General features: G+C 40.6%; 3 protein-coding genes across 5 annotated transcripts; 2 read left to right on the forward strand and 1 right to left on the reverse strand.

Annotated features, from left to right (window-relative positions):
• Window positions 1-603: 603 nt before the first annotated feature.
• LOC137937392 (transcription factor MYB115-like) lies at window positions 604-2,988 on the forward strand. The gene is made up of 3 exons (XM_068782455.1): window positions 604-1,145; window positions 1,589-1,715; window positions 2,299-2,988. Exons 1-3 carry the CDS (start codon window positions 604-606, stop codon window positions 2,986-2,988), a joined length of 1,359 nt encoding a protein of 452 aa, XP_068638556.1.
• Window positions 2,989-3,934: 946 nt separating this feature from the next.
• Window positions 3,935-12,814, reverse strand: LOC137936123 (triose phosphate/phosphate translocator, non-green plastid, chloroplastic-like). Its single transcript, XM_068780673.1, has 9 exons — window positions 12,377-12,814; window positions 10,687-10,809; window positions 10,451-10,603; window positions 10,083-10,168; window positions 9,476-9,560; window positions 9,160-9,279; window positions 9,003-9,071; window positions 4,591-4,720; window positions 3,935-4,488 (listed from the first exon to the last, which is right to left on the reverse strand). The coding sequence occupies exons 1-9, from the start codon at window positions 12,758-12,760 to the stop codon at window positions 4,418-4,420; spliced, it is 1,221 nt and encodes a 406-aa protein (XP_068636774.1). The 5' UTR covers window positions 12,761-12,814; the 3' UTR covers window positions 3,935-4,417.
• A 7,866-nt stretch (window positions 12,815-20,680) lies between these two features.
• Window positions 20,681-24,236, forward strand: LOC137936679 (uncharacterized). Of its 3 annotated transcripts, XM_068781500.1 has the most exons (9): window positions 20,681-20,895; window positions 20,995-21,058; window positions 22,300-22,383; window positions 22,681-22,761; window positions 22,844-22,983; window positions 23,068-23,167; window positions 23,294-23,354; window positions 23,708-23,770; window positions 23,869-24,236. In XM_068781500.1, the coding sequence occupies exons 2-9, from the start codon at window positions 20,997-20,999 to the stop codon at window positions 23,944-23,946; spliced, it is 669 nt and encodes a 222-aa protein (XP_068637601.1). In that variant the 5' UTR covers window positions 20,681-20,895; window positions 20,995-20,996; the 3' UTR covers window positions 23,947-24,236. The 3 variants fall into 3 exon arrangements, with proteins under 3 accessions (XP_068637601.1, XP_068637600.1, XP_068637602.1); XM_068781499.1 differs by having other exon boundaries at window positions 20,681-21,058; XM_068781501.1 differs by having other exon boundaries at window positions 20,681-21,058; window positions 22,300-22,375.
• Window positions 24,237-24,253: the final 17 nt, after the last annotated feature.

Genomic DNA, 24,253 nt, shown 5'->3' on the forward strand with positions numbered 1-24,253 from the left:
GCGTACGGACTGAACGAGGAAAGCGAAAAACGTGGAAGAAGTGGACCCCACTAGTGCCCAAGTGCGGAAAGCGCCGCCCCCGTACAGTCTAATCGCTGAGGAAAAATTAGTTGGCAAAAGTGTCGTTTAGGGGGACGGACGCTCTCCCTCCCTCGACCTCGACACGTTGTCGGAAGCTCCATTCACCCACTCACAAGCCCCCCTGCAACCCCGCGACCCGGCCTTAACTTCAGCCCGCCCCTCTGTCAACCCGCCGCGTGTCGAATCGGTTTGACCCCCGGCTCCTGAGATTTTCCTTTTCTGGTTCGACTCTTATAATGACGCAATCATTGCAGCCTTAATCTCCCTCTTCCCTCCCTAACTAAGGAAGCTCAACAGTCACTACGGCCTCGCTTACTCCGCCGTCAGATCTCCCCTTCAATCGACGGTCTCCATCTCCCGGAAATCAATTGCATTAACACCCCTCCCGGCCCCCCATTAAAAGACCCATAACAGACCTCTCTTCCCCCCTGCCCCCTCTCCCTCTCTCTCTCTCTCTCTCTGAGTTCGCTCCCTTCTCTTACATTTTTCAACTCTTGTCTCTCGGTCCAACCTTTCATGGACATGGACAGGAAGTTCACTCAGGATGTGGCTTTCATGCCGTCAATCTCCTCTGAAAACTCTCCGAAACTCGACCTGTTCTCCATGGAGAGAACCCAGGATGATCTGTACTACAAGAGCGTGGAGGGGTTCGTGTCCAATATCAACGTGAGATACGGTTTCACTGGAGGGCCATCTTGCGACCCTTTTGATGGTTTTCAGAACCCCGTCTCCCCTACCCTTTCTGTCCCTGCAGCGCACTCTTGTTGGCCCTTTGGGTTGATGGACTACGGCACGGGGATGCTGGACAGGAGTCGGTTTCTTAGCTTTCCCATTAGGCCAGCCCCGCAGATCAACCTGGATCTCAATAGCTCCCCCTTGAATTTAACCACCGTGGAACCTGTCAATTTCGTTGTGCCCGATGAGGTTTCCTGCGTGACCGGCGACAATGGATTTGAAGCTCGGGTAACAAAGATCAGGAGGAGGATAGACGCGAGGAAGACGACGGTCAGTAAGCCGAAGAAGCAGAATCTGGTTAAGGGACAGTGGTCACTGGACGAAGATTGGTAGAGATTGATTTACTCTTGTTTCGTTTCTTTATAATTATTTTTCTTTTTCCCCGTCCTTTTTGCATGAGTCCGAATCCTTGCCTCGATCGAACTGATCTTTCTTTTGTTTTTGTTTTTCAGCTTTTTTCAATTTATCGATCATTTTCGTTCGACCACATGCAGACGATACACACATCTTTACTCCCTGAACCTCGCCGCTCTTGTTTTACTTTCTTCTTCTCAGTCATTTGGATTTGCATGTCGAAGATTCTTCCTCAAATCTTCACAGTTTCCGTCTTCCATTTGCTTTTCTCGATTCATCTCATTCTTTTGACTCTGCAAGCACGACATGCTCTTCATCTTGACCGTGTAATCAAATCCATCATACTTTTCAGTTTTCTTTCTGGTAACAGACTAAAATTATCTCCTTTTTTCCGTTTTCGAATTTGTTGGCGTTGCAGGCTTTTAATTCGCTTGGTGGATCAACACGGAGTGAGAAAATGGTCGTATATTGCCCATCGCTTGAATGGAAGAATTGGAAAGCAATGTCGAGAAAGGTGGCACAATCATTTAAGACCCAACATCAAGGTTTCTTTCTCTTTCTTACTCTCTTGCCAACCTCTTCCTCGTCTTCTTCTCTAGTTTACAAAAGGACTTCTTCTCAACTAAATACATATATAAGATATAATGTAAAACAACTCACATGCAAGTGTTGATAACGATTTTACTTGGTTACACAAGAGTTTTTGAAATCATTCAACTACGTATTTCTTGATAAAAACTTTTTTTAATCTACAACTAATCCCATATATTTTACTCATTCATATTTGAATTTTTCTTATCCCAAATATGAATTTTTATTTTTATTTTTCTTATCCTAATTGTTTTCTTACTATTTCAGTTTTTGTGTTTTTTTTTTCCGTTTGTATTTTTTTTTTTTTTTTACTTTGCTTTAATTAAGTTAGCGTGCCAAGTCCATGATCCCGCTGCATATATCACAAAGCTCAGATTTAATGCAAGAAATAGTTTAATATGATTATTCTCAAAATTATGAAACCCCTTAAAGGATTTTAAAAGGAAGTTTTGGTTATATTTTGAATGCTTGACGTACTTTAGCTGTAACGGATCTGAATCTGGCTACTAATCTTCTACTGCTACATATATTTTGCAGAAGGACGTGTGGACTGAGGAAGAAGACAAGTTCTTAATCCAAGCTCACGCCGAGATCGGAAACCGATGGGCTGAAATAGCGAAGAGACTTCCCGGTCGCACTGAGAACTCCATCAAGAACCACTGGAACGCGACCAAGCGCCGCCAGTTCTCCCGCCGTAAGTGCCGCAGCTCCAAGTATCCCAGAACGAGCACCCTGCTGCAGAGCTACATCAAGAGCCTTGGACTGGTGAACCCTACCACTCCCAAATCCGGGATCGCGAGCCCCCAGATTCCCGCACTCATTCAAGCTGTGGCCCCTGCCACCATTGCCCCGCCTCTCCTCTGCACCGTTGCTCCTCTCGGTTACGCCTCCAAACCGGAGACCGGAGGCACAGTCGCCGTCGGGGTCTCTACCTACGATTTCAGCGATGTGTTGGATGTTCCTATCACGGGCGTGAATGGCACTAATCTTCCGAGCAGCGGATCTATCTTCGATGAGATGATGATGATGATGTACTGCGGAGGGCAGGCGATGGAGGATGAGAAGTGCATGGAGTCTATGAAGATGGATACGGGGGAGGGGGTGGACCTCTCTGCTTCGTCTACATTCATGCCGGCAGAGAATGTGAAGCAGGAGATGGAACTCATGGAAATGATAACTCAGAGCAGTACCTCCAGCAGCAGCGTTGCGGAGGCAAGGTCTGAGTAAGGTAAACGACTTTCCTCTCTTCTCCTGTACAAAAGAAAAAGGGAAGATCTAGGGCACAAAGTAGGAATCAGATATGGGGTCTTCAAGAGAGCTTAGTGATGACGAGGAGAGGAATAAATAAATAAATAAATGCATACATTTGGGAATAAAGGGAAATGTTAGGGTTTTCTGTTCATGAAGAAACTGGACCCAGAGGAGAGGGTCCTCTTTTTGTTGTATCAGAAAAAATAAAAAAATAAAAAAAATTAGTGTTTGAAATATGGTTCCATCATTCTAAAAGACTAAGTCACGTCCCATCTTGAGAACCGGTGATGAAGAACAGACGGGGCTTTTCTGCAAGGAAAGGCGACGCTTCAAAAGGGAAAACTATTATACCAATCCAACTCAGGACCAACTAATTTGAGCTTCTGGCACTTTTGAGAGCTCTAAATTGGGAGTCACCGAATCGCTAATACATATCGACGATACAGATCCGATAGACATGCGTGCGGTAGTGAGTGGAATTATCAGGAGGAAAATGGTACAGCCACTCTTCTAAATTGCGGGTGTTTAACACAACGTACAAAACTTTTAACCTGTAAGAATTATCAAAGTCAAAAGTTGCTTCATTCTCTCCACCGCTGGTCAGAGGCTCACTGTGAGAAAAATAGATCCTGATCTTATTATGGTTTTCAAGCAAGAAATCTTGTCATTTAAACACTTCCAGTAAACCAAGAGCTAGTGAAAGACTACCTTATCTGCAGAACAGTGGGATGTACTTAAACAAATGTTTTGAATGACTAGAAAGTTCTAGTTAATCATTTATTCATTTGTCCATTCACTCAGTTTCTTTATCGATAGTAAAATACTCACAAAACTGCGGACAATGACCAGATCTTTTGAAGGTGAATATCCGAGGCGGTTTCTCGTCCAGACACGGGTGTCTGGTAGGTCCAAGTTCGTCCAATTTAAATGTATATTGTTGCCTACTAGCAGAAAAAGAAATATCCAAACAGAGGCATCCAAAATGCCACTCACAACTCCGAAGCTCAAGACTTCGATTTAAATCCGTACAATCGAAGTCCCAAACAAGATATAACAGGCGATAGACCAAATTCCTTCAGGTTCAAGGTGAGGATAAAATTCTGCTGCTTTACGAAGCTTGAGCTCATCCTGACTTTTAACTGAAAATTGGGGTGGAGCACAGGTTAAGAGCAAAATACTACACAAGAAGATAGTTGACTCAAAATCCGGCATCACTGCCACTGGAAAATCGAGAAAGATAAGGGGCAAGAATAAAAAATTATTCCAAAAACAAGCGATTGATGTCCTCCCCCATACCATAACACTAAGATCTACTCCCCTGGAAAGAAGAAACCGTCGTCTTGGTAGCAGATACATTTCACATCCAGCAAACATAGCTTTCTGACAGAAGTATTCTTATTGCCATCTACGCAGCCTTTGGCTTAATCCTTTTAACCCTTGAGTAGAGAAAGACTCCAGCAAGCGCAATACCAGTTCCTACAGACAGATAGATTAAAAGATTTAAAAAAAACATAGCAAATTGAAATAATATATCACAATATGCTGAGACTGCTCCTGGATTAAGCAAGAATGTGATACCTAGAGAGTTAATTGCTGAGACTGAACTTCTGAAGAAGAGAACTGAGGTGACAATGACCACCACCCGCTTCACACAATTACCAACCGAGTGGGTAACAGGAGACACTCTTGCCAATATCATATACGAAACCTGAGAATTTCGAAGATTGTGAACATTTCTTGTAACATGGAAGGTCAAAATATGACAAGGAAAATGATCACAAACACAATCAACACCCATCTGGGTTCCAATTACAGCTATGTCCAAATTCATATTCTCTATGAGTGTTTGGACAAAGATGGATGGATATTTTTTTATTTCAAGAATCTAAGTTGCAAGATTAACTTCAAGTCGAAACTTCTGAAAGAACTTAAATACCCAGGCACATTGCTGACTCCGAGCCTCTTGAACAATGGGAAATCTTTCCAGTCATTTCATATTTTACATATTTGTCAATGGAAAAATGAAGGTCAATATGTCAAAAATTAATTTTTTATATTTAATACACATTACTGCCAAGAGTTACATGCGAATCCCTTTATAAGGGTTATTCACATATTCATGGAACCAAAGTTTAGTTAACGAAGGTTTATATATGACAAATTTGAATTCATATATGGACCAAATGCCTATAAGGGTTATTCACATATTCATGGAACCAAAGTTTAGTTAACGAAGGTTTATATATGACAAATTTGAATTCATATATGGACCAAATGCCCTACTTTTTCGCTTAAAGGTATGATTCAACTATCATAAGTAATACCAAAACTTAAAAAAAAATAAAAATTGATATTATTGAAAGTTAAATAAATATGTCAAATAAGAAAGAGTTACATATTTCAAGCAAAAATCAAAGCACAGCAAGGGTAAGCAAATTAGCCAAATGCCAATCATGAAAGATTTTTAGGAATTTGCAAGCATGATAGTGATATATCCAGATTTGAAAGGGAAAAAGTCACACACTCCCATGTCATCATCCACAGAGAAGATTTTGTTCTATTGAATATAAAAAGTTCATTCTATCACAAACTTTTCAGATTGACACTCTAAGACCTCTACATATTTCAAATATTCAACAAAAACTCCTGTAATAAAAACTTTCTTCTATCTGCCTGCTTGTGAGAGATCTTGATAGACCCCAAATTAGGCTACTTATTTTAGACAGAGTGAACAGAAGGATAATTAGAGGGTAATTAATGGGTCAGGGGCATTTTGGGAATTTAACAATGTTAAATGGTTTCGGGAGGGAATTTAGAGAGGGAGCCAAGGGAGAGAAAGGGGCACGTCGTTTCGTCTACAGAGCTGTGCTCAGGGAGGGTCCTGGTCTGTCGAATACCAGTGGTTATCTTGCTGATTTTAGTGGAGTTCGATTGGGATTTCGATTTCGGAGTTTCCGTTTTTGAGGCTATCGCTCTCACCATCTGGGATTACTGTTATCAGAGGAGTTTGGCGTGATCGGAAGGTTATCGTCTGCGCGAGGTTGGGTTTGCCGAGCTATCGAGGAATCACCGTCTACTCGAGGAGGTTATTTATTTTGATTTCCGCAACGAAGGTTCGTAATTTATTTCTCTTTGGCTTGAAACTCTTTATTCTGGTTATCGGGGTGTATCATATGGTATCAAAACATTGGCTGGGTTCGCATCTGGAGCTCGACAGTGAAAAGGAATTTCCGTTTTTCGATTTCGGTGGCATTCAAGGCTTTGGCTTACTGAATTGGAAGATATCAGAGGTTTCGGGAGCGTCGTTTGCTCGAAGAAGGTGGGTTCTGTTACGATTTCGGTAGTAAGGATATCGGAAGCGTCGTCTGCCAGGGGTCGAGGGGAGTTTCAACTTTGACGATTGGTAGAGAAGAAGAAGAGTAAAAATAATAATAATAATAATAATAAATAAATAAAATCCTCATGGCCACTACCACAATGGAGTCGAGGGTGGATTCAGTGGAAGGAATTGTTAGCGCAGTAAGGGAGGAGGTGAGCTCAATGAAGGAAGAAGTCCGGAAGATTCCGGCCATGGAACAAGGGTTGACGGCGCTGATAGGGCGTGTTGAGCAACTCCTGCCAAGAGGAGCTCAACCGAAATCTGAATGCGCAGAGTAGGACGGCGAGACGGGCTGGACTCGGCAGTGGGCGATAACTCGATCCAGAGAGGTATCAGACATGGAAGAGACGGTGGCGAGGTTGATCGGAATAGGCAGAACCGATATGAAGTGCGACCCAGAAAGTTAGAGTTGACAATTTTTTAGGGAAAAGACCGGATCTACAAAGTTGAACGTTATTTCTCGCTTAACCGGGTATCTCACAGTGAAAAACTGGAAGCCGCAGTAGTATGTCTTGAAGGGGAGGTATTAAAATGGTTCAAGTATGAAAATAACAGGAGGGAGATCATGAACTGGGAAAAATTTCAGTCCTTGTTGCTAAAACGAGCCCGAAGTTCCGAGGACAGCTCTCCTTATGAGAAATTGCTGGTGTTACAGCAGGAGACCACTGTGAGAGATTACAGAAGGCGATTTGAGGATTTGGCTTCCATGTTGGAAGATATTCCAGAAAAGGTGTTGGAGTCCAACTTTGTTAATAGGCTCAAGCCCGAAATTCGGGCCGAGGTGAGGGTGTTGGAGCCCAATGGGTTGGGAAGGACCATGGAGTTGGCCCAAAAGTTGGAAGAAAAAAATAAAGTTATTAAGCAGACTCAGTTTGGGCTAGGTACTCCAAACCCAGCGGGGACCATAGTTGGGAGTAATGGCAGCACTACGGCCATGGCAGAAACGACGAAACATGGGATGAAGAAGAGGACGTCATTCAGGAAACTCACGGAAGCTGAAATTCAATACACCGGAGAGAGCGGGGTTTGTGCTACTGTTGTGATGAAAAATTCTCAGCTGGGCATAGATGTAACCACAAGGACCTACAAGTGCTGATTTTACAGGAGCTGGAAGATGAAGTTATGAAGGATAGCGACGACGGCAAGTGTGAACAGCAGGAGGAAGAGGTTAGAGCAGTTACTCAAATAGTGAAGGTGTCGTTGAATTCGGTAGTTGGATTAACACTTCCGAATACTATCAAGATTGCGGGAAAGCATCGGAGAACAGTCAGTCGTCGTACTTATTGATGGAGGAGCAACTCATAATTTCCTTTCCACCACAGTGGTCACGAACCTGCACTTACCTTTATCTCTAACAGCAAAGTATGGCGTTCAATTGGGTATAGGTGCGGCACTACCCCGGGAAGGAATTTGTAAGAGGGTTCGCTTAACTCTTCAAGGAATAGAGATTGTGGACGATTTTTTGCCTTTGGAATTGGGAAGAACCAATGTGATTTTAGGTGTACAGTGGTTGGTGACCTTAGGCGGAACATATACGAATTGGAAAACACAAATTATGAAGTTTCGTTTGGGTAATGAGACAGTGGTGTTACAGGGAGATCCCTCCTTGCACAAAAATTTGGTTTTACTCAAAGTGATGATGCGAACTATTAAGCATGAGGGACATGGGGTACTTGTGGAGTTGGGCCGTACCACAGTGGCAACGTCACAACCTGCTGCTATTCTGAATATCTGAAGAGTGAAAAAAAAAAAAAACGGGGAGCCGCGGTAGTTGGAGGTTTTGGTGCAATGGAAAGACCTCCCGAGTTTGCAACCACTTGGGAGGATTTTGAGGCACCGAGGTTCTAGTTTCCTACTTTTCACCTTGAGGACAAGGTGAAAGTTTGGGCGGGGGGTAATGAAAGACCCAAATTAGGCTACTTACTTTAGACAGAGTGAAGAGAAGGATAATTAGAGGGTAATTAATGGGTCAGGGGCATTTTGGGAATTTAACATTGTTAAGTGGTTTCGGAAGGAATTTAGAGAGGGAGCCGAGTGAGAGGAAGGGGCGCGTTGTTTCGTCTATAGAGTTGTGCTCAGGGAGTGTCCTGGTCTCTCGAATACCAGTGGTTATCTTGCTGATTTTAGTGGAGTTCGATTGGGATTTCGATTTCGGAGTTTCTGTTTTTTAGGTTATCGCTTTCACCGTCTGGGATTACTGTTATCGGAGTAGCATGGAGTGATCGGAAGGTTATCGTCTGCGCGAGGTTGGGTTTGCCGAGCTATCGAGGAATCACCGTCTACTCGAGGAGGTTATTTATTTTGATTTCCGCAGCGAAGGTTCGTGATTTATTTCTCTTTGGCTTGAAACACTTTATTCTGGTTATCGGGGTGTATCAGATATCTGGATAGCAAACCCAAATACCTGTATTTTTTTTAGCGGCAAAGGCTCTAGCAAACCTAATTTGACTCTATCATTAAAATTCTCAGTTTTGCCTTATGTAAGTTATACAAGGTCATTGTTCCATAACTCAAGTGATGTTTATGGTTTGACATTTGAATTGTGAACACAATCAACCTTCAAACAATGAACATGGATAAGATTGGAAAACATGCAAGCAGATAGACTAACCTGCTGATAGGCATGAAAACAGAGCCCAGCAAGAAGGGACCTCAAGTATATCTCATTAACATTCAAACCCTGCATTGGCATAAGCACAAAAAGTAAAATTTATGTATATCCACAATAAGTGTTTGATGTCAAATTCAGGTATTCCCATATTACTCACCGCAGACTGCAGGTATAAGGGGGTAACCTTGAAGCCTTCGACAAATAGGGTGACAGGAGCTAACATTAGGAATGACATGACTGTTATTGTTGAAAAGAGATTTATGTTGTCCAGAGACTCCTGTTAAGAGCAGACTGCCAGTTAACTTCCAAGAGAACAGAGCTTGAATAGCACAAGATATGAACTGTTGTTGCAAGTTCAATATCTCAGCCAGAGTTCAAGAAAAGGAAAGTAGAAAAACATACATGATTTAATATCTTCAATCAGGAAAAGAATAGAACTGAACAACATGCTTATCTCTGGATGAGTTAATTACCTCTTTCTTAATCATGAGCTTTTTGCTGAGAACATTACGAGATTGATTGGAGACATTGGATGCCATTGCACTCCAAAATCCTGCCCTGTTTTTCACATTACCAGTAAGAGAAGTCATGCACAAACTAGTCTTTAGCTGCTTTACTAAGTGAACAATGGGAAATTTTCAAATGAGGCCCCTGTAAGATGACATATATCTGAAAACAGCCTCTTTGACGGCAGTCAGAGATCCCTTATAGAACCATTTTCTTCAGAGTATAATGGTCTTTTAAAAGTATTTTAATTATTAAAAAGTATTTTTAAAAGTAAGGAGTTCAGGTCTCTCATACTCCCCAGGAGGGGTAGAAGACGTGAAAGTGAGAGTTCGATTCTTTCTCCATGTGAGAGAGGAAGAAGGTAGAGTGCACATTCCCCCCCATAGAGTGCATATCTCATGTCCTCATTGTGACGAAGAGGAGGGAGCGTGGCTTACCCCTCATCCCTGTCTCTTTCCCGGACGAAGAAAGGGAAAGGCAACTTTTCTTTAGGCAACAAAAAATTCAAATGGGGATTTAAAATAAGCATGTATTCTTGTTCTTGAATAAGTAACTTCACCAGAGTTGGCTTACCAATTAAAAGAAGCCTCTGTAAGTGAGGCCAGCGCAACTCCTCCAACAATTGGCACAAGTGAGCCAACCACCCAAAGAGTAGGCAACTGTGCAAAAAGGGATAAAATTGGAGTCAGAAGAGTGAATCACAACAATTTAGTTGATCCACCATCAGGAATTCTATTTTATTTGTTTTTTATTATGAAAATTATGGACTTGATCAAACTAAGACCATTGGAAAACAACAACAGCAGATACTGATAGAGTGATGAACTTGAGCCAATGAGAACATACTATCATAAAAGAAGAATAAATTGAATAAAAACATTCTTTGAAAATGACCTGGCTGGTGCCAACGTAAAGAAATTTACATTTTGCAGAAAACTCACCTCTCCTAAGAACATGGCAGAAAGCACCACAGAGAAAAAGGGCTCCATGGCTTTGATTGTATGGGTAAAAGAAACAGCAACTTTTCCAAGGCTCATATTGGTGAAGAGGTTTCCTAATGTGTGAACAAGAGCCAAAGGGATGATTGCCAAAAGCTGTAAATAGGTATCAAGAATAAACAGTAAGTTTCATGGACACGATGACAATAAGTAGAATGACCTCCAAAATCATGACATACCTGTTCAGAAGTAAGTTTAGGTTTCTTGTATAGATTAGCTGACCACATGAAAAGGACAAGCACAGTGCCAATAGCGAACTGAAATGTTGTGATGGTTATAGGGAATGGATATACCTTCAGTACCTGTAGAAAAGAAGAGGAGGTGTGAACACTAAATTTGCATTCCTCTGTTTTCAGGTAAAGCACCCAAAAGTGTTCCACACTCTGGCTGAAAAAATGAGTTGGCATTTTTCAGGTGAGAATCACATCATCAGTTAGCAAGAATAGCAGCCCTCTCAGTAGTGTTCCTCAGGAAAAATTGAGCAGAAATGGTAGAAAAAAAATGCTTCACTAAAGAAGCAAATGATAAATATATGCTGCCCTCAGTATATTCTTTTGAGGCACCATTATTAAGGGGGGAATATTTTCATGAAAAATTAACTTTAATCAGTGAACTTGTGAATGGAACCTATATTTAAGTAAAAGAAAAAAGAAAAATCAAAGTATCATTATCCCATTAGAAGTTACTTAACAGCACATGGTGCTTCCTCTTATAAATTTGAAAGAGTGGTAATCGTACAGCCAAGATCTTCGCTGAATAACTTGACATCCAGATTCCCGCTAAGTTTCAATGTATTCATTTCCAAGAGAGCAAGATCAGGATTTTTCAGATGTTAATAGCAAACTCACAAGTTGTCAAGACAGTTCAAGAAAAACATGAAGACACTTATAACAACATCAAACTGCCAATAGAAGGTTTAGCTAGACACTGTAACTCCATTCAAAACAGAGTCAAACACATGCTGCATCCCAGTCATGTAATATATCTAATGCATTTTATCCTATAAGAGAGCATAGAAAGCACATCTTGAATATCCACTTAAACTTTTCTCCACACACTCACAAGTTTCCCACAGCAAGTGTATCTAGGATAACGGAATGATGCTCTTGCTACCTCAACTCAGAAAATTGCTTTTCCATAAGACAGAAGAAATGAAAAATACAAAGGGCACAATGAAGGCCCGTAGTATGGTCACAGTTGAATGATCATAAAATGCACGCCTCTCCAACAGCCACTCTTTGGATCTGGATGAGATAGACCTATATACTACATGAAAAGGTAAAATAGTAAAGAATGACATGAACGTGTACCAAAAAAGGTGTTTCCGAAACTGCTAACAAACGAACGTGGCATCGTATGCGATGAGTCTAACCATCATGAAATCTCAACCACGTAGCATCTTCTGTGATCAACTATTTCACAATTAAATCTGATCGGTTTGCAAAGACATACAGATACAGTCGGCCATACCAACAGGCTATGTAGAAAAGTCGCTTTCGCTCAGGGCTCTTCCCACGAAAACAAAAAGAATGACAAGCAAATCATTACAGTCGCACATAAATCATCGTTTCCAGTGCGTCATTACGAAACAACATAAGCATGTAAACCATATTTCGACGATATGATACATAGAAACAAGTTATTCTGGTTAATTATCAACAAATACGATCATATATACAAATTTCCAGTATCGCATAACAATGTATAGCACCTGCACTATCAACAATTACGAAGATTAAAATAAATTAAAATCACAGGTCCATAGATCACTCAACGCAAATGACATTTAGACATTAAGAACAGCACGGATCGATGCGACGAGAAAAACAAAAGCAACCAGAAATAAAAATACATTCAACAAGAGATCACCTGCTTGTTAAAAATGTTGAAGAAGATATTAAACAGATACCAAAGCCCAAATAACAATCCAAGCTCTACTGTCCGCTTCAAACTACTAGACTTCGCGCTCTCGTCGGCACTCTCAGGAACGGAGGTCGCCTTGACACTGAAATCACACTCTCTGCGTTCTGGATCGAGAGGAGGCGAAGAGATCCAGCTTCGGAAGCGAGCAGCCGAAGAAGGAGAAGACCTAGGGCTGGAAATGGCAGAGAGTCCATGAACTGGCGGGAGACCGAACGATTTCGGAGAAGACGGCGAAAGTGGATTGAATCTAGGAGCGGAGCTTCGCCTCGAAAGCGTTCTAGCTTTCAATAGAGGATTGGAGGGAGCGAGAGCGAAGGCGCTGCTCTGCATTTTTTGAGAAATGAAAGGAGGTAACGAGGGAAGGGAGGCGTGGGAGGGAGAGACGAGAAGAGGACGAATTTCTATTATATGTTTAAACTTATTTTGCCTTTATGTCCATGATAAAGATTTTTCTCCTGTGTTTGTCTTCGGTGACTCCGCTGCTCATAGTGGGAGTGAGAGTGAGAGTGAGAATAGGGGGCCTCCGAGTCGTAAGAAACGTTATTATTGCCAATTTATCGGTGAAAGTTCATCTCGCGTCGTTCGGACGTTTTTTATTTTTCCAGTTTCCAAAAGTCATTCGGCTTTGATACATCTTTATAAAAGCTTTCTTCTAAGTTACCGGATCTGGGTGGGTCACTCGACATGAACACGGGAGACGAAAAAAAAGCAACTCGACCAAGTTTGTTCGGTTAGTGTGAACCCGAGTTAACAGGAATGTAGGTTTGGACCAAGGTACAAACTAGGTACTTAGACAAGGTGCCACATCTCTAACACCTACCTAGTCCGGTGTGTTTTGTGTCAATTAGAAAGTGTAAAATTTGTTGACCAAAAATTTTCAATTGAATTATTTTTAGGACATTAATTTTTTTACTTAATTCCTCTTTATTCGTCTTTCCTTTATTAAACATTAAAAATAATAAAAAATAAACTATGGGAAAAATAAACCAGAAGGCCACTCAAATAGCTCATGATCAATAACCTATTATAGAACCTTGTTTTTATTATTTATAAAAATATTTTATTTCTATTGTAAACATAACTAGGCACAAATAAAAGAAAATCAATCAAAGGAAAAAATTCCAATAAAAAAGTTTGAATACCTCTTATTGAACCTTACTTTTCACTATTTCGTAAGACAACACAAATGCAGAAAAATTAGTCAACAAAAATATTTTTTCAAAAGAATAAATTTTCACTTGTAAACAAAAACACTTAAATAATTAATTACTCAAAGAAAATAATTTTTATTTTGTACACATGAAAATTAGGACCCCAATCAATGGTATAAATCGTCAACATTGATTAATGACAGAGTTTAAAGGAACCTGATCATTAATTCACTTATAGTCAAAGTCAAAGTTCTCGATATTTAATGTATAAAAGTTTTGTCAAACAATAAGTCCTTTATCAAAATCTAAACCTATCCATGGTTAAGATGAAGTGGATTATAACGAAACCACCACTAAAATCAAATTAGAAAACAATTCCACTAAAGAGCCACATGGGTGACATATGACATTGCAAGAGAGTTTCACTCAAATAAATGAAATGACACATCAGGGTGACATATGACATCATAGAAAAACTCCACCTAAAAAACAAATGTCTCACCATTTCAAAATGGGTGAGGAAAGTGTGATACTCTGTTATTCCTAGGTTAAGTACCTATGTCTTCCGCTCCTAACAAGCCGGTCTTTTGGGTAGTATTGGCTAGGTGCTTAATATTTGGTATCAGAGCGGGCTGCCACGTTGCGAGTTCGAGTTCTGGGGCGCGCAAAGGCTGGATTAAAATTATTGGTAGTTCGAAAGGGGTGACCTAGGGGAGGGGGCGACCTGGAGAACTGCGAAGGGGCACTAGGAGTAGGCCGCCACTAGAGTAGGCCACCGGGTTGGGCCAGTGTCGTTGCGCCACCGTGGTTGTCGGCTCGCGAAGGTGGGGTGTGATGTTATGGTCCTAGGTTAAGTAACTATGTCTTCCGCTCCTAACATGCCGGTCTTTTTGGTAGTATTGGCTAGGTGGTTAACATATTCTCACAGAAAAAAAAAAAAAAAACTCCTACCAATTGTCTCTCCTAATGCATGTACTAGTCTAAGGAGAGAGCAACAAGATAGTGGTAAAAAAAAAAAAAAAAAAAAAAAAAACAGGATAATTGAAACCCCACCACAACATAAAGTGGACTGGGTTAAAAGGATGACTTTTGGAGGAGGAGAGAAAGCGCCAAAAAAAATTATTGGAATTTCAGATTCTAGAAAATAATAGAACTATGCCAAAGTCATCACTGGGTTTACAGCAAACTTACTCTTTGATGCAATTCAGTCATCCTTCCCAACTCATTAAAATTCAAATTAGCCTAAAATCGCAATGAATTTCTGCTTGGAGCTACTATGCCAATACAAATCTAAATTTCCCAAGTAGAAATTATACATAAAATTAAAGCTAGTCAATAGGTGAAATTACAGGTCACCCGAATCAAATTCATGAGTGGAGATCAAATTAAAGGACCAAATTAGATAAAATCTTAACGCTAAAGCCAAATCTATAAAATCCTAGCACGTTTCGTGAGTGAATGGAAACCGATCCCATTCAAAGACACGTTGGGTTCTGTTTTAACTGATCCGTGCACTCTAGACCTGTATTGTCATTAACTTTCTTTTATAACAACGACCTGTATGTATAATATAATCTTAACATAAGGTTTAGTTTCTATGCAAACAGGAAGAAGATCTGCCTTCTAACAATTAATAATATTAATTCATTCTATTCGAATTCGAATTTTCAAATGCAATTACCTGAGTATCGATTGTTCCGAAGAGTTTCACGTAGAAAAAATATCATTGCCAGTACTAGCTGAGATTATTTCTGATCTGGTAATGGACGAATTGATTTGTCGCGGGCAATGAGAAAAAGACTTGATCTCGTCTGAGAGCTGATTCAGAGAGTAACTGAACGAAGATTTTGCTTCAAGCGCAACCAATTAAACAAGAAACGAATTGATTAATTAAAATCCTAGCCCTTGCAACTGCCGTGTAATTAACGGATCATGACCTGTGAGCATAAGTTACAAACAAAGAAGAAGATGGCGGTTTTACGAATTCTAACCTGCTTCAAGATTATGTTTCAGATGACATTAAAGAGATACCAAATCCAAGCATGGATCCGAGCTCCCGCTGCTGGCATCCGTGACTGTAATCGCCTCGACAGTGAAACCTTCCCTCCGGCGAGCAGGATCACCGTGTGGTGATGGAATCCGTCGTCGGAAACAGACGAAGGACGAAGACAGTACAGATCGTCCATGAGATGGCGCGAAATACTGCAGCGAAGCGACGGTGAATGAACTGGATCGCCGAGAACGTGTAATCTCTGCGGTGGTGTGGATCGCGAGTGGGACAAAGGAATGGAGGAAGCCAGAGCAAAGGCACCGCTCGGCAATTCTGCTTAAATGGACGAATTTATCGGTGAAGCTGACGATCATCCTGTGAAGGTTTAATAAAACTCCTTTTTATTCACCGCGATTCGATTGGTAAAAACTGATTGTCACATATTTATACATAAAATTGAAAACAAGAATTTGTTAAATCTGGCTTGGTGATCCGTCGATCGAAAAAATTCAAAGAGAAGCGTAAAATACTTTTGGTGAAAATATTCTCAATTTGTAGGTGAGAGGGCGTGGAATACTTTTGGTGAAAATATCTGTAATTTGCAGGTGAGATGGCACATACTGTGTGTAAAGTTTGTCTGCAGTAACAAGTTCTCGAAGGAAATGATAATCTAACTCAACATGTTTGGCGCATTTGTGAGATACTGGATTGGAGCTGAGGAAGATTGCATTTTTATTGTCACATAAGAGTAGAGGTGGTTGTGGAAGTGGAACATGTAGATCGATAAGAAGATGTGTAAGCCAAATAATTTCAGCTGCAGTGTACGCTAGAGCACAATACTCAGATTCGCAGCTGGAACGAGATACCGTTGGCTGCTTTTTAGTACTCCAAGAAATTAAATTGTCCCCAAGATAAATAAAGTAACCAGAGGTGGAACGACGAGTATCAGGACAGCCACCCCAGTCAGCATCAGAGTAAGCGATTAGAGCAACAAGAGTAGCAGATGGACGAAAATAAAGGCCAAAGTGAATGGTGCCTTTGACATAGCGCAAAATACGTTTAATAGTAAGAAAATGATCTTTAGTGGGAGCATGCAAGTATTGACTAACAGAGTTGACTGCATGGGCGATGTCAGGGCGAGTGATGGTCAAGTATCGAAGGGCACCACTAGAGACCTGTAGAGAGTGGGATACGAAAATAGAGAACCATCGGCGGATAGATGCTGTGAAATGACCATAGGCATAGGGACCTGCTTGCTATCAAGTAGTTGAGCGCGAGTAAGAATATCCCGTGCATATTTGAGTTGATTGATAAATAAGCCATCAATAGTTGTTGAAGCTTCAAGACCAAGAAAGTAGCTGAGAGGACCTAAATCTTTAGTTGCAAACTCAGAATGAAGCTCACGAGTGAACCTGGTGATAAGGGCTGAGTTGTTGCCAGTAATAATTATGTCATCAACATAGAGGAGCACATATATAGTATTTGAATGCTGATGAAAAACAAATAGAGAAGTGTCAGCACGACTACAAGAGAATCCAAGCTGAGTGACGAAGGAGCTGAAGTGCTGGAACCAGGCACTAGGAGCTTGCTTGAGACCGTAGAGAGCTTTTTTCAATTGACATACGTGTTGCAGATAACGAGGGTCAATGTACCTAAGAGGTTGTTCCATGTAAACATTTTCAGTGAAAGTACCGTGGAGGAATGCATTCTTGACATCAAGTTGGTGAAGAGGCCATTTGTTAGTCACAACAAGAGAGAGCACAACCCGGACAGTAGTAACTTTTACCACAGGGCTAAAGGTGTCGATGTAATCAAGATCAGGGATTTGAGTGTAGCCCTTGGCAACGAGGCGTGCTTTGAGACGCTCAATAGATCCATTAGGCATGTATTTTATTTTTTGTGTTTGTAGGTCGAGGGACTAAAATCCAGGTCCAATTATTTTGCAGAGCTCGAACTTTTTCATCCATGGCAGCAAGCCAAGTTGGATTCTTAGCGGCAGATTTGAATCCTTTAGGCTCCGTAGAGACAAGGAGAGCAGAGAGAAGTCTAGAGGAGCCCACGATACCGAGGTTGGTCGGATGGCGTGGTTTGAAAATGCCAGTTTTACCTTGGGTTAGCATAGGATGAGAACCCAACAGTAGTGTAGAGATTGGAGTAGGAGTGATTTGTGTCTCGGGAGGTGTCGGATTGGAAATCTAATGCGACGAGGAGGGACCTGCAAAAGAATCAGTAGTCTGCAAGGATGCATCTACCAGATCAGTACAGATTGAACATGGGTTTAATCCGAATTGAGTAATGTGGAGAGAATGGTGTGAGAAGGAAGGAGGAGTTTCTATATGGATAAGACTGGGTTCCAAAAAGTTGGAAAAGTGGAGAGAGAAAGGGGGTGAACCTGAGACGATTTTATGAAAGGAAAGTTGGTTTCATCAAATTGGGCATGGCGGGTGATGTAGATCCGTGAGGTGATCGAATCAAGGCAGCGAAATCCTTTATAAGAGAGACTGTAACCTAAAAAAATGCATGGAAGACTACGAGGTGAAAATTTGTTAGTCATATAATCACGTAAGCAAGGATATACATGACAACCAAAGGGATAAAAATTTTCATAATTTGGAACATAACCATATAAAAGTTCAAATGGTGATTTTACCGTCAAGAAGTGATGTGGGCAAACAGTTGATGATGTAAGCTGCAGTGCTGAAGGCTTCAACCCAGAAGCGAGGAGAAAGATGAGAGTGAAAAAGAAGTATCAAACCAGTTTCAGAGTCATGACGGTATTTGCGTTCTGCACGTCCATTTTAAGCAAGTGTATATGGGCAAGAAATTTGATGATGGATTCCAGAGATACGAAGATGAGTCTAGAAGCAAGTACTTGTAAATTCTCCTCCACCATCACTTTGAAATTTTTTAATATGTGTCGAATATTGATTTTCCACAAGTTTTTGAAATTGGGTAAAAATATTAAAAAAATCTTATTTGAATTTCAAAGGATAAAGCCAAGTGAATCAGGAAAAATCATCAATGAAGATAACATAATATGCATATCCTAAATGGGATTTGGTAGGTGAAGGACCCCATATGTCACAATGAATAAGGTCTAACACATGAGATGACCTATGGTCATGACGTGGATAAGGTATACGATGATTTTTAGCAAATTGACATGAACTACATAAGGTTGGAGAAGGCAATAAAGAGGTAAGATAGAGATGTCCTTGTTTATGTAAAGAAGAAATAACATAATGATTTACATGTCCTAGGCGAGCATACCATAAGTCATAGGAAGCAAGTAAAAATTTATTTTTAAGGACTGAAAGTAGGGCAAGGTTGCCACGCTCCAGCACATATAAGCCTCCATCTCTCTTACCGGTTGCCACCACAATTCCTGTGAGACGATTATGAATTGTGAAAAAATTGTTAGTAAAGGTAACGATGAGAGGAAAATCAAATGTTAATTTAATGATAAATATGTGATGTAATTTGGTTTCCAAATCGTGGTGAATAAAAGGAGTTTTATTAAAGCTTCACATGGTATCAGGAGTTCTTCCGATCCTGTTTCCTGAGTAATTTTCTTCTTTCCTCTCCGATGAGTAACCTTCTTCCGCCGTTGTAGTCCCGTTGTTCGTCGCCGCCGTAGCAGCGTCCAGCCCAGCAACGGAACACAAGAGGTTCCCTCCCAGAGCTATAATCACTCGATCTATCGAAAAAAAATTCTTCGGTCACAACCACCCTCGGCCAGAGAGCGCAATCGCTCAGCGACCTCACGCGGTCGGACACCAGCATCCCCCCACCGGCTCGAAAAGAGACACTGGCTAAAATCCGTCGAAGATGAACTAAATCGTCTCGGACCCTCGCCGAAACACTGGTTGCCCGCTATCGAAAATGAAGGAGATGAGTCGCACGTCTCGCTTCTGTCGTGCTGCCTAGAACCGGGTTTGCACAGCAAATTGGATTCACACCGAACCCGCCTCGGCTCAACAGGTTTGAAAAAAAAAAAATGGTCGTAAAAGCCTTGTATCTTATTCTCCCCTTTCATACCCTCATCTATATGATTACCATCAAACTTTCTTCCACAACATATCTCTTGTGGAAAAACCAACTTCTACCTCTTTTAGAGAGTAATAATTTTCTCCCCTATGTGGATTGAATCCTCATGCCACCACCTTAGTTTGCTGCCACAGATTCTATCATCCCTACTACTGAATATTTGCAATGGAGAGCAATGGATCAACGTCTTCTCAGCCTCCTCCTTTCTTGAGCCTTCAACCGATGACTGAAGGCATTTTCCAATGTGACCCAAACTTCACGTGCAGTGGAAAGACCAACTGCTTCGGCTATTGCCTCCTCGTCGCTTATACACGCACTTTGAAGGGTCTCTGCAATCAGCTTCACGCGATTGGCAGACCAGTCGACAACACCGACAAACTCCACTGGTTTCTCCGTGGACTTGACGTCGAATTTTTCACCTTCTCTGTCACACAAATAGCCCTTACACCTCTCCCTCGTTTATCTGACCTAGTCGCCCGAGCAGAGAGCTTTGAGCTCTTTCAAAAATCACTCGAAAACTCTGATACCATGTGGAGCTTTAATAAAACTCCTTTTATTCGCCATGATTTGGAAACAAGATTACATCACATATTTATACTTAAAATTGAAAACAAGAATTTGGTAAATCTGGCTTGGTGATCCGTCGGTTCCGGCGGACAGAAGCTTGGTTTGCAGGCTTCCGTTGCATTGCCATTCACACATCCTCTTCTACTGTTCTATGGTTTTCTTCTGGCGATCACCTGCTCTTGTAGAAAAAAACTAGACGAAACCCGCAAGACACACGAGCAAAAAAAAACAAAAAAGAAGCTATCAATAAATATAAGCTGGATTGGGAACCGACCCAAGTTGAACCCGACTGAGACCCAATGCTTTTGCTGATTCTCAAATTGGTATACTATTGGGCTAACTGAGTCATTTACGTGAATGGGTTTTAGCTGCTCAGCCAATAGCTGCCTGAATGGATATGGGCTTACGTGAATGGGCTTTGGCACCAATCTCCACCGGCTTCGCAAATAGCTTGCCTTCGGTATCTTCCGCTTAGCATCTGGCTCTTTTTCGATGGAAAGGGTGGCCGGAACTGCAACCGGCTAGGGGATTTCTACCCGCGATACCATCTTCATAGTCATGATCAGCAATCTAAGCAACCGTACTCAAAGCCAACTACCACTCCTCTTTCTCGAGTTTGGTTGCTTGTGAATCGGGAGAAGAAGAGCCCTTCGGATGCGACAATCAAGTTCGAGCAGAGGAAGGAAATTAGTACAGGAGGAGAGAAAAAAGTGCGCTCACACATTATTTTTTGTTTCATGCGCTTCCATTGATAACTTCCGCATATTAGCTTTCGTATCACCAATTTGCAACGGTCAGGTAATCTTCAGACATGCTGCGAAACAAAGACGAACTTCCGGCTGTTCGCGTTTATACGGTCTGTGAGGAATCCAGGTAGTATGTCTTCTTTGAGTTTATTCCGCTTGTTTTTTTTTTAAAAGGGCGTTTCTGTTTCCAATTTCTAACTGGATACAACAAGCTGGACCGTCAAGAATTGGGAATTTAGAAATTTGATCTCAGTCGATGTTGCTAACTTACTACTGTTTTCCTTTACTCTCCTTTTCTTTTTGCCATAAAATTCGGATTTGTATATCTCTTCTTTTATCTATTTGACCTCAACAGATTTCCGTTATCTATGAGAAATCTATTGTCGATGTTGTCCAAACGATTCTCCTTGGCAGTGTCAATGTATTTTGTGCCTCTTGTTAGAATGTCATTTCCCATCGTTAAGAAAAGGTAAGAAAAGGGGAGGGAGAGAAAGGGAGATTCAGTTGGATGTATGATGTTTTAGGATTGCAGGCCATGAAAAGTGAAGAAATGAGCTAGCGAGGGCTCTACGGTATTTGAATTTCCTGTTGCATTTATTTTTTTCTTGCCTGGAAGTAGGGAGGTCGAACTGTTCATCGTCATATCTTCTGAAAGTTAAGTGTTTGGTAAAAAACTTATTTAGCATGTTTTTCAGCATTTCCGCCTGGTTTTAGGGTTTCTTTATACTGAACCACCTTATGTCTGATTGCTCTTTCAAGCAACTGAATCTAAAATTGTTAGAAAACAATTAATCCATTTGACGTAATTGTTTTTGGGGTTGAGAGGTCGTTGCGCTGAATTCTTAGTCGCTCATATTAATCCATTTGTGGCAAGGTATGCATCCAGACTTATTGAATAATTTAAGTATTTGTGTAGAAAAAACAGACTAAAAAAATTCAAGCATCTAATAGAACAGGTACACATCAGTAACCCGAATTTCCAAAGTGCATATATTATTCCCATGTTGTAGTAGAAAATTGGGGGAACTGTCTATAAGCGTTTATCAGCTTATCTCTCATCCTATGAAGCACCTTCTCTTTGATGTTGTTAAGGCACCTGCTTTATTGTAAGAAATTTTTGCAGCTTTTGTCCCTGTTGACTCCCTCCTCAGTTGTTAGTTTTTGAATTATTGAGCTTTGTCTTCCTGATGTCTCTAAAATCTTCATTGCTTGTGAAAGTCATGATTTCCTTTTTATGTTTGGTTCCTTCTCTAATTATGCACATGTACCTTACTATGTTGCTTTTAAATGTTAAGAGCCTTAGTTTTTATATTTAATTTACACAAAATTTATACTTTTCTTTAATTATGATTGAAATGCCCCTTCCAGATATCTAATTGTAAGAGATGTACCAGCACTGGGATGTGGAGATGAATTGTTGGAGCTATTCAAACAATATGGAGAGGTAGAAGAGTAAGTTCCTTGTACTATTTAAAACATCACAACAGTGGAGGAAGTGAGAGTTACTCTAACAATATGGAAGAGTAAGTTCCTTGTACTATTTAAAACATCAACAGTGGATGAAGTGAGAGTTATTCAAACAATATGGAAGATTAAGTTCTTTGCACTGTTTAAAACCTTACAACAATGGAAGAAATGATATTGCTAAGAAAAAGCACCAATGTCATGTGTATACTTAAGAATTTTCAGTCCTGGTGCGACTTTGATACCCTCTTAATTTTGAATACCCATTTCTATTACCTTCATCAGGTGTAAACCTATGGATGCCGAAGACTGCGGGCCTTTTACAGATGTATACTGGATTAAGTTTTTCAAGTTCAATCATGCAAGGTAATGGATGTGTTATGATCAATTAGATGGCCATTTTTTTTCAAACAACAAGAGATAGCTGAACCAGTCCTTCCTATTGCAGATTTGCAAAAAGAAAATTAGACGAATTTGTTTTTCTGGGAAATCGACTTCAGGTTTCATATGCACCTCATTTTGAGTCTCTTTCTGATACAAAGGAGAAACTAGAAGGAAGGAGAAAGGAAGTTCTAGGCCGAATAAATTGTGGGTTTGCTTTGTGAATGATTTAAATTGCTACTACTTTCTGAACAATTTACATATTTTGACAAGAAAGTTCTATCATTGCAGCTGGAAGATCCAAAATAGTGCAAGCACAAACATCTGAGCGTTCATTGACAGGGAAGCAAGTATCGGTTCACCTTACTCAGCAGATAAGCTCCAAGGAGAAGTAAGGATGTTGTTGTCTTTAAACTTTCATTTAACCTAATTTAGGTTTGAAATCCGATTTTGGGACTACAAAATCAAGTCCCTCAAACACTGACAGCAAAAAAAATTTGTTGCCTTCCTTGCCCAGGGTGTACTTGGAATCTGAACAAGCAGAAGCGATGCCGATTAGCAGAGTATCTTCTGACAAGGTACATTCTTGACCATTCGTGGTTCTTGTGGTTGTTAAACCTTTGTCTAAATAAGAAAGAGAAAATTAAAAGTTTGACTGGGGCTTGCATGTGTGCTAGAAACTGTTTATAATTGAAGTCATGTTCCTTAGCACTCTTTCTCTGAACGTAGTTCCAATACTTTGTCAATGTTTGCTGATGCCAGCATTAGTTTGGACGATGCTTTCGTGGTGATGGTGAAACATCAGTGCATGGGTTGATGGCATAGTTCTAAGAGCCTATTAATTTACTGAAACATGAGAAATGTTTATTATTCTAAGCTAATAAGGCAAACTTGTGCTTGCCTCTGAAAATTCAAACTAACAACTGTACAGGAGTACTTCTCGTCCCCCTCCATGAATAACACAGTTCGACTGGTTAGAGAGAGGCTTGACAAGGTGATGAAATTTCTTGAAAACTTTTCTTGTTTCTTATAGAGATGCAATCTGTCAACCCGACATTCAGCTAATGATTTCTCTATTATTTTGCAATATAGATACAATCGAGCAGTCACCAAGTAGGAGGTGAACCCGCATTGAAGAAAAGTCGAGTAGACAACAGAAGAAGAATCTAACAAAAGTTGCTTAAAGGGATAGCTAGTCTAAACATGAGATTTGCAGACCGAAAAGGGGTAATAGCATGTAGCCCTGGACATTCAAGAGTTCAACGGTTCTGGGTTCCTAGCAAAGAAAGAAGAATCAATATCGATGTTTGGTCCATGGCTCCTGTAACTTCAATTTGCTGTTCGAACCACTTGTATTTGTTCCTTTTTATAAATATGTGGATCAAATGCCACCCATTTGTGTTTTTTACTAACAAGTGTCTTGATAGAACTGAACACATGAAAGAAGGATCCAATTCAGGTATTACTAGTTACCCAG

Source organism: Aristolochia californica, unplaced genomic scaffold (assembly GCF_029961685.1).
Source record: "Aristolochia californica isolate CCGP_79_NKW_82.1479 unplaced genomic scaffold, dmAriCali1.0.hap1 SCAF_7, whole genome shotgun sequence".
Lineage (NCBI taxonomy): Eukaryota > Viridiplantae > Streptophyta > Magnoliopsida > Piperales > Aristolochiaceae > Aristolochia > Aristolochia californica.

What these genes read in the sequence shown, in the direction of transcription:
- LOC137937392 (XM_068782455.1), top strand. Translation starts at nt 604, where the DNA reads ATGGACAGGAAGTTCACTCAGGATGTGGCTTTCATGCCGTCAATCTCC. An exon ending in TGGTCACTGGACGAAGATTG is followed by an intron (nt 1,146 to 1,588) that starts GTAGAGATTGAT and finishes TTGGCGTTGCAG; the next exon opens with GCTTTTAATTCGCTTGGTGG. An exon ending in ATTTAAGACCCAACATCAAG is followed by an intron (nt 1,716 to 2,298) that starts GTTTCTTTCTCT and finishes TATATTTTGCAG; the next exon opens with AAGGACGTGTGGACTGAGGA.
- LOC137936123 (XM_068780673.1), bottom strand. Translation starts at nt 12,760, where the DNA reads ATGCAGAGCAGCGCCTTCGCTCTCGCTCCCTCCAATCCTCTATTGAAA. An exon ending in CTAAACTTACTTCTGAACAG is followed by an intron (nt 10,604 to 10,686) that starts GTATGTCATGAT and finishes ACCTATTTACAG; the next exon opens with CTTTTGGCAATCATCCCTTT. An exon ending in GTTTTCATGCCTATCAGCAG is followed by an intron (nt 4,721 to 9,002) that starts GTTAGTCTATCT and finishes CGAAATTCTCAG; the next exon opens with GTTTCGTATATGATATTGGC.
- LOC137936679 (XM_068781499.1), top strand. Translation starts at nt 20,997, where the DNA reads ATGCTGCGAAACAAAGACGAACTTCCGGCTGTTCGCGTTTATACGGTC. An exon ending in AGTTCTAGGCCGAATAAATT is followed by an intron (nt 22,984 to 23,067) that starts GTGGGTTTGCTT and finishes CTATCATTGCAG; the next exon opens with CTGGAAGATCCAAAATAGTG. An exon ending in GCAGAGTATCTTCTGACAAG is followed by an intron (nt 23,355 to 23,707) that starts GTACATTCTTGA and finishes ACAACTGTACAG; the next exon opens with GAGTACTTCTCGTCCCCCTC.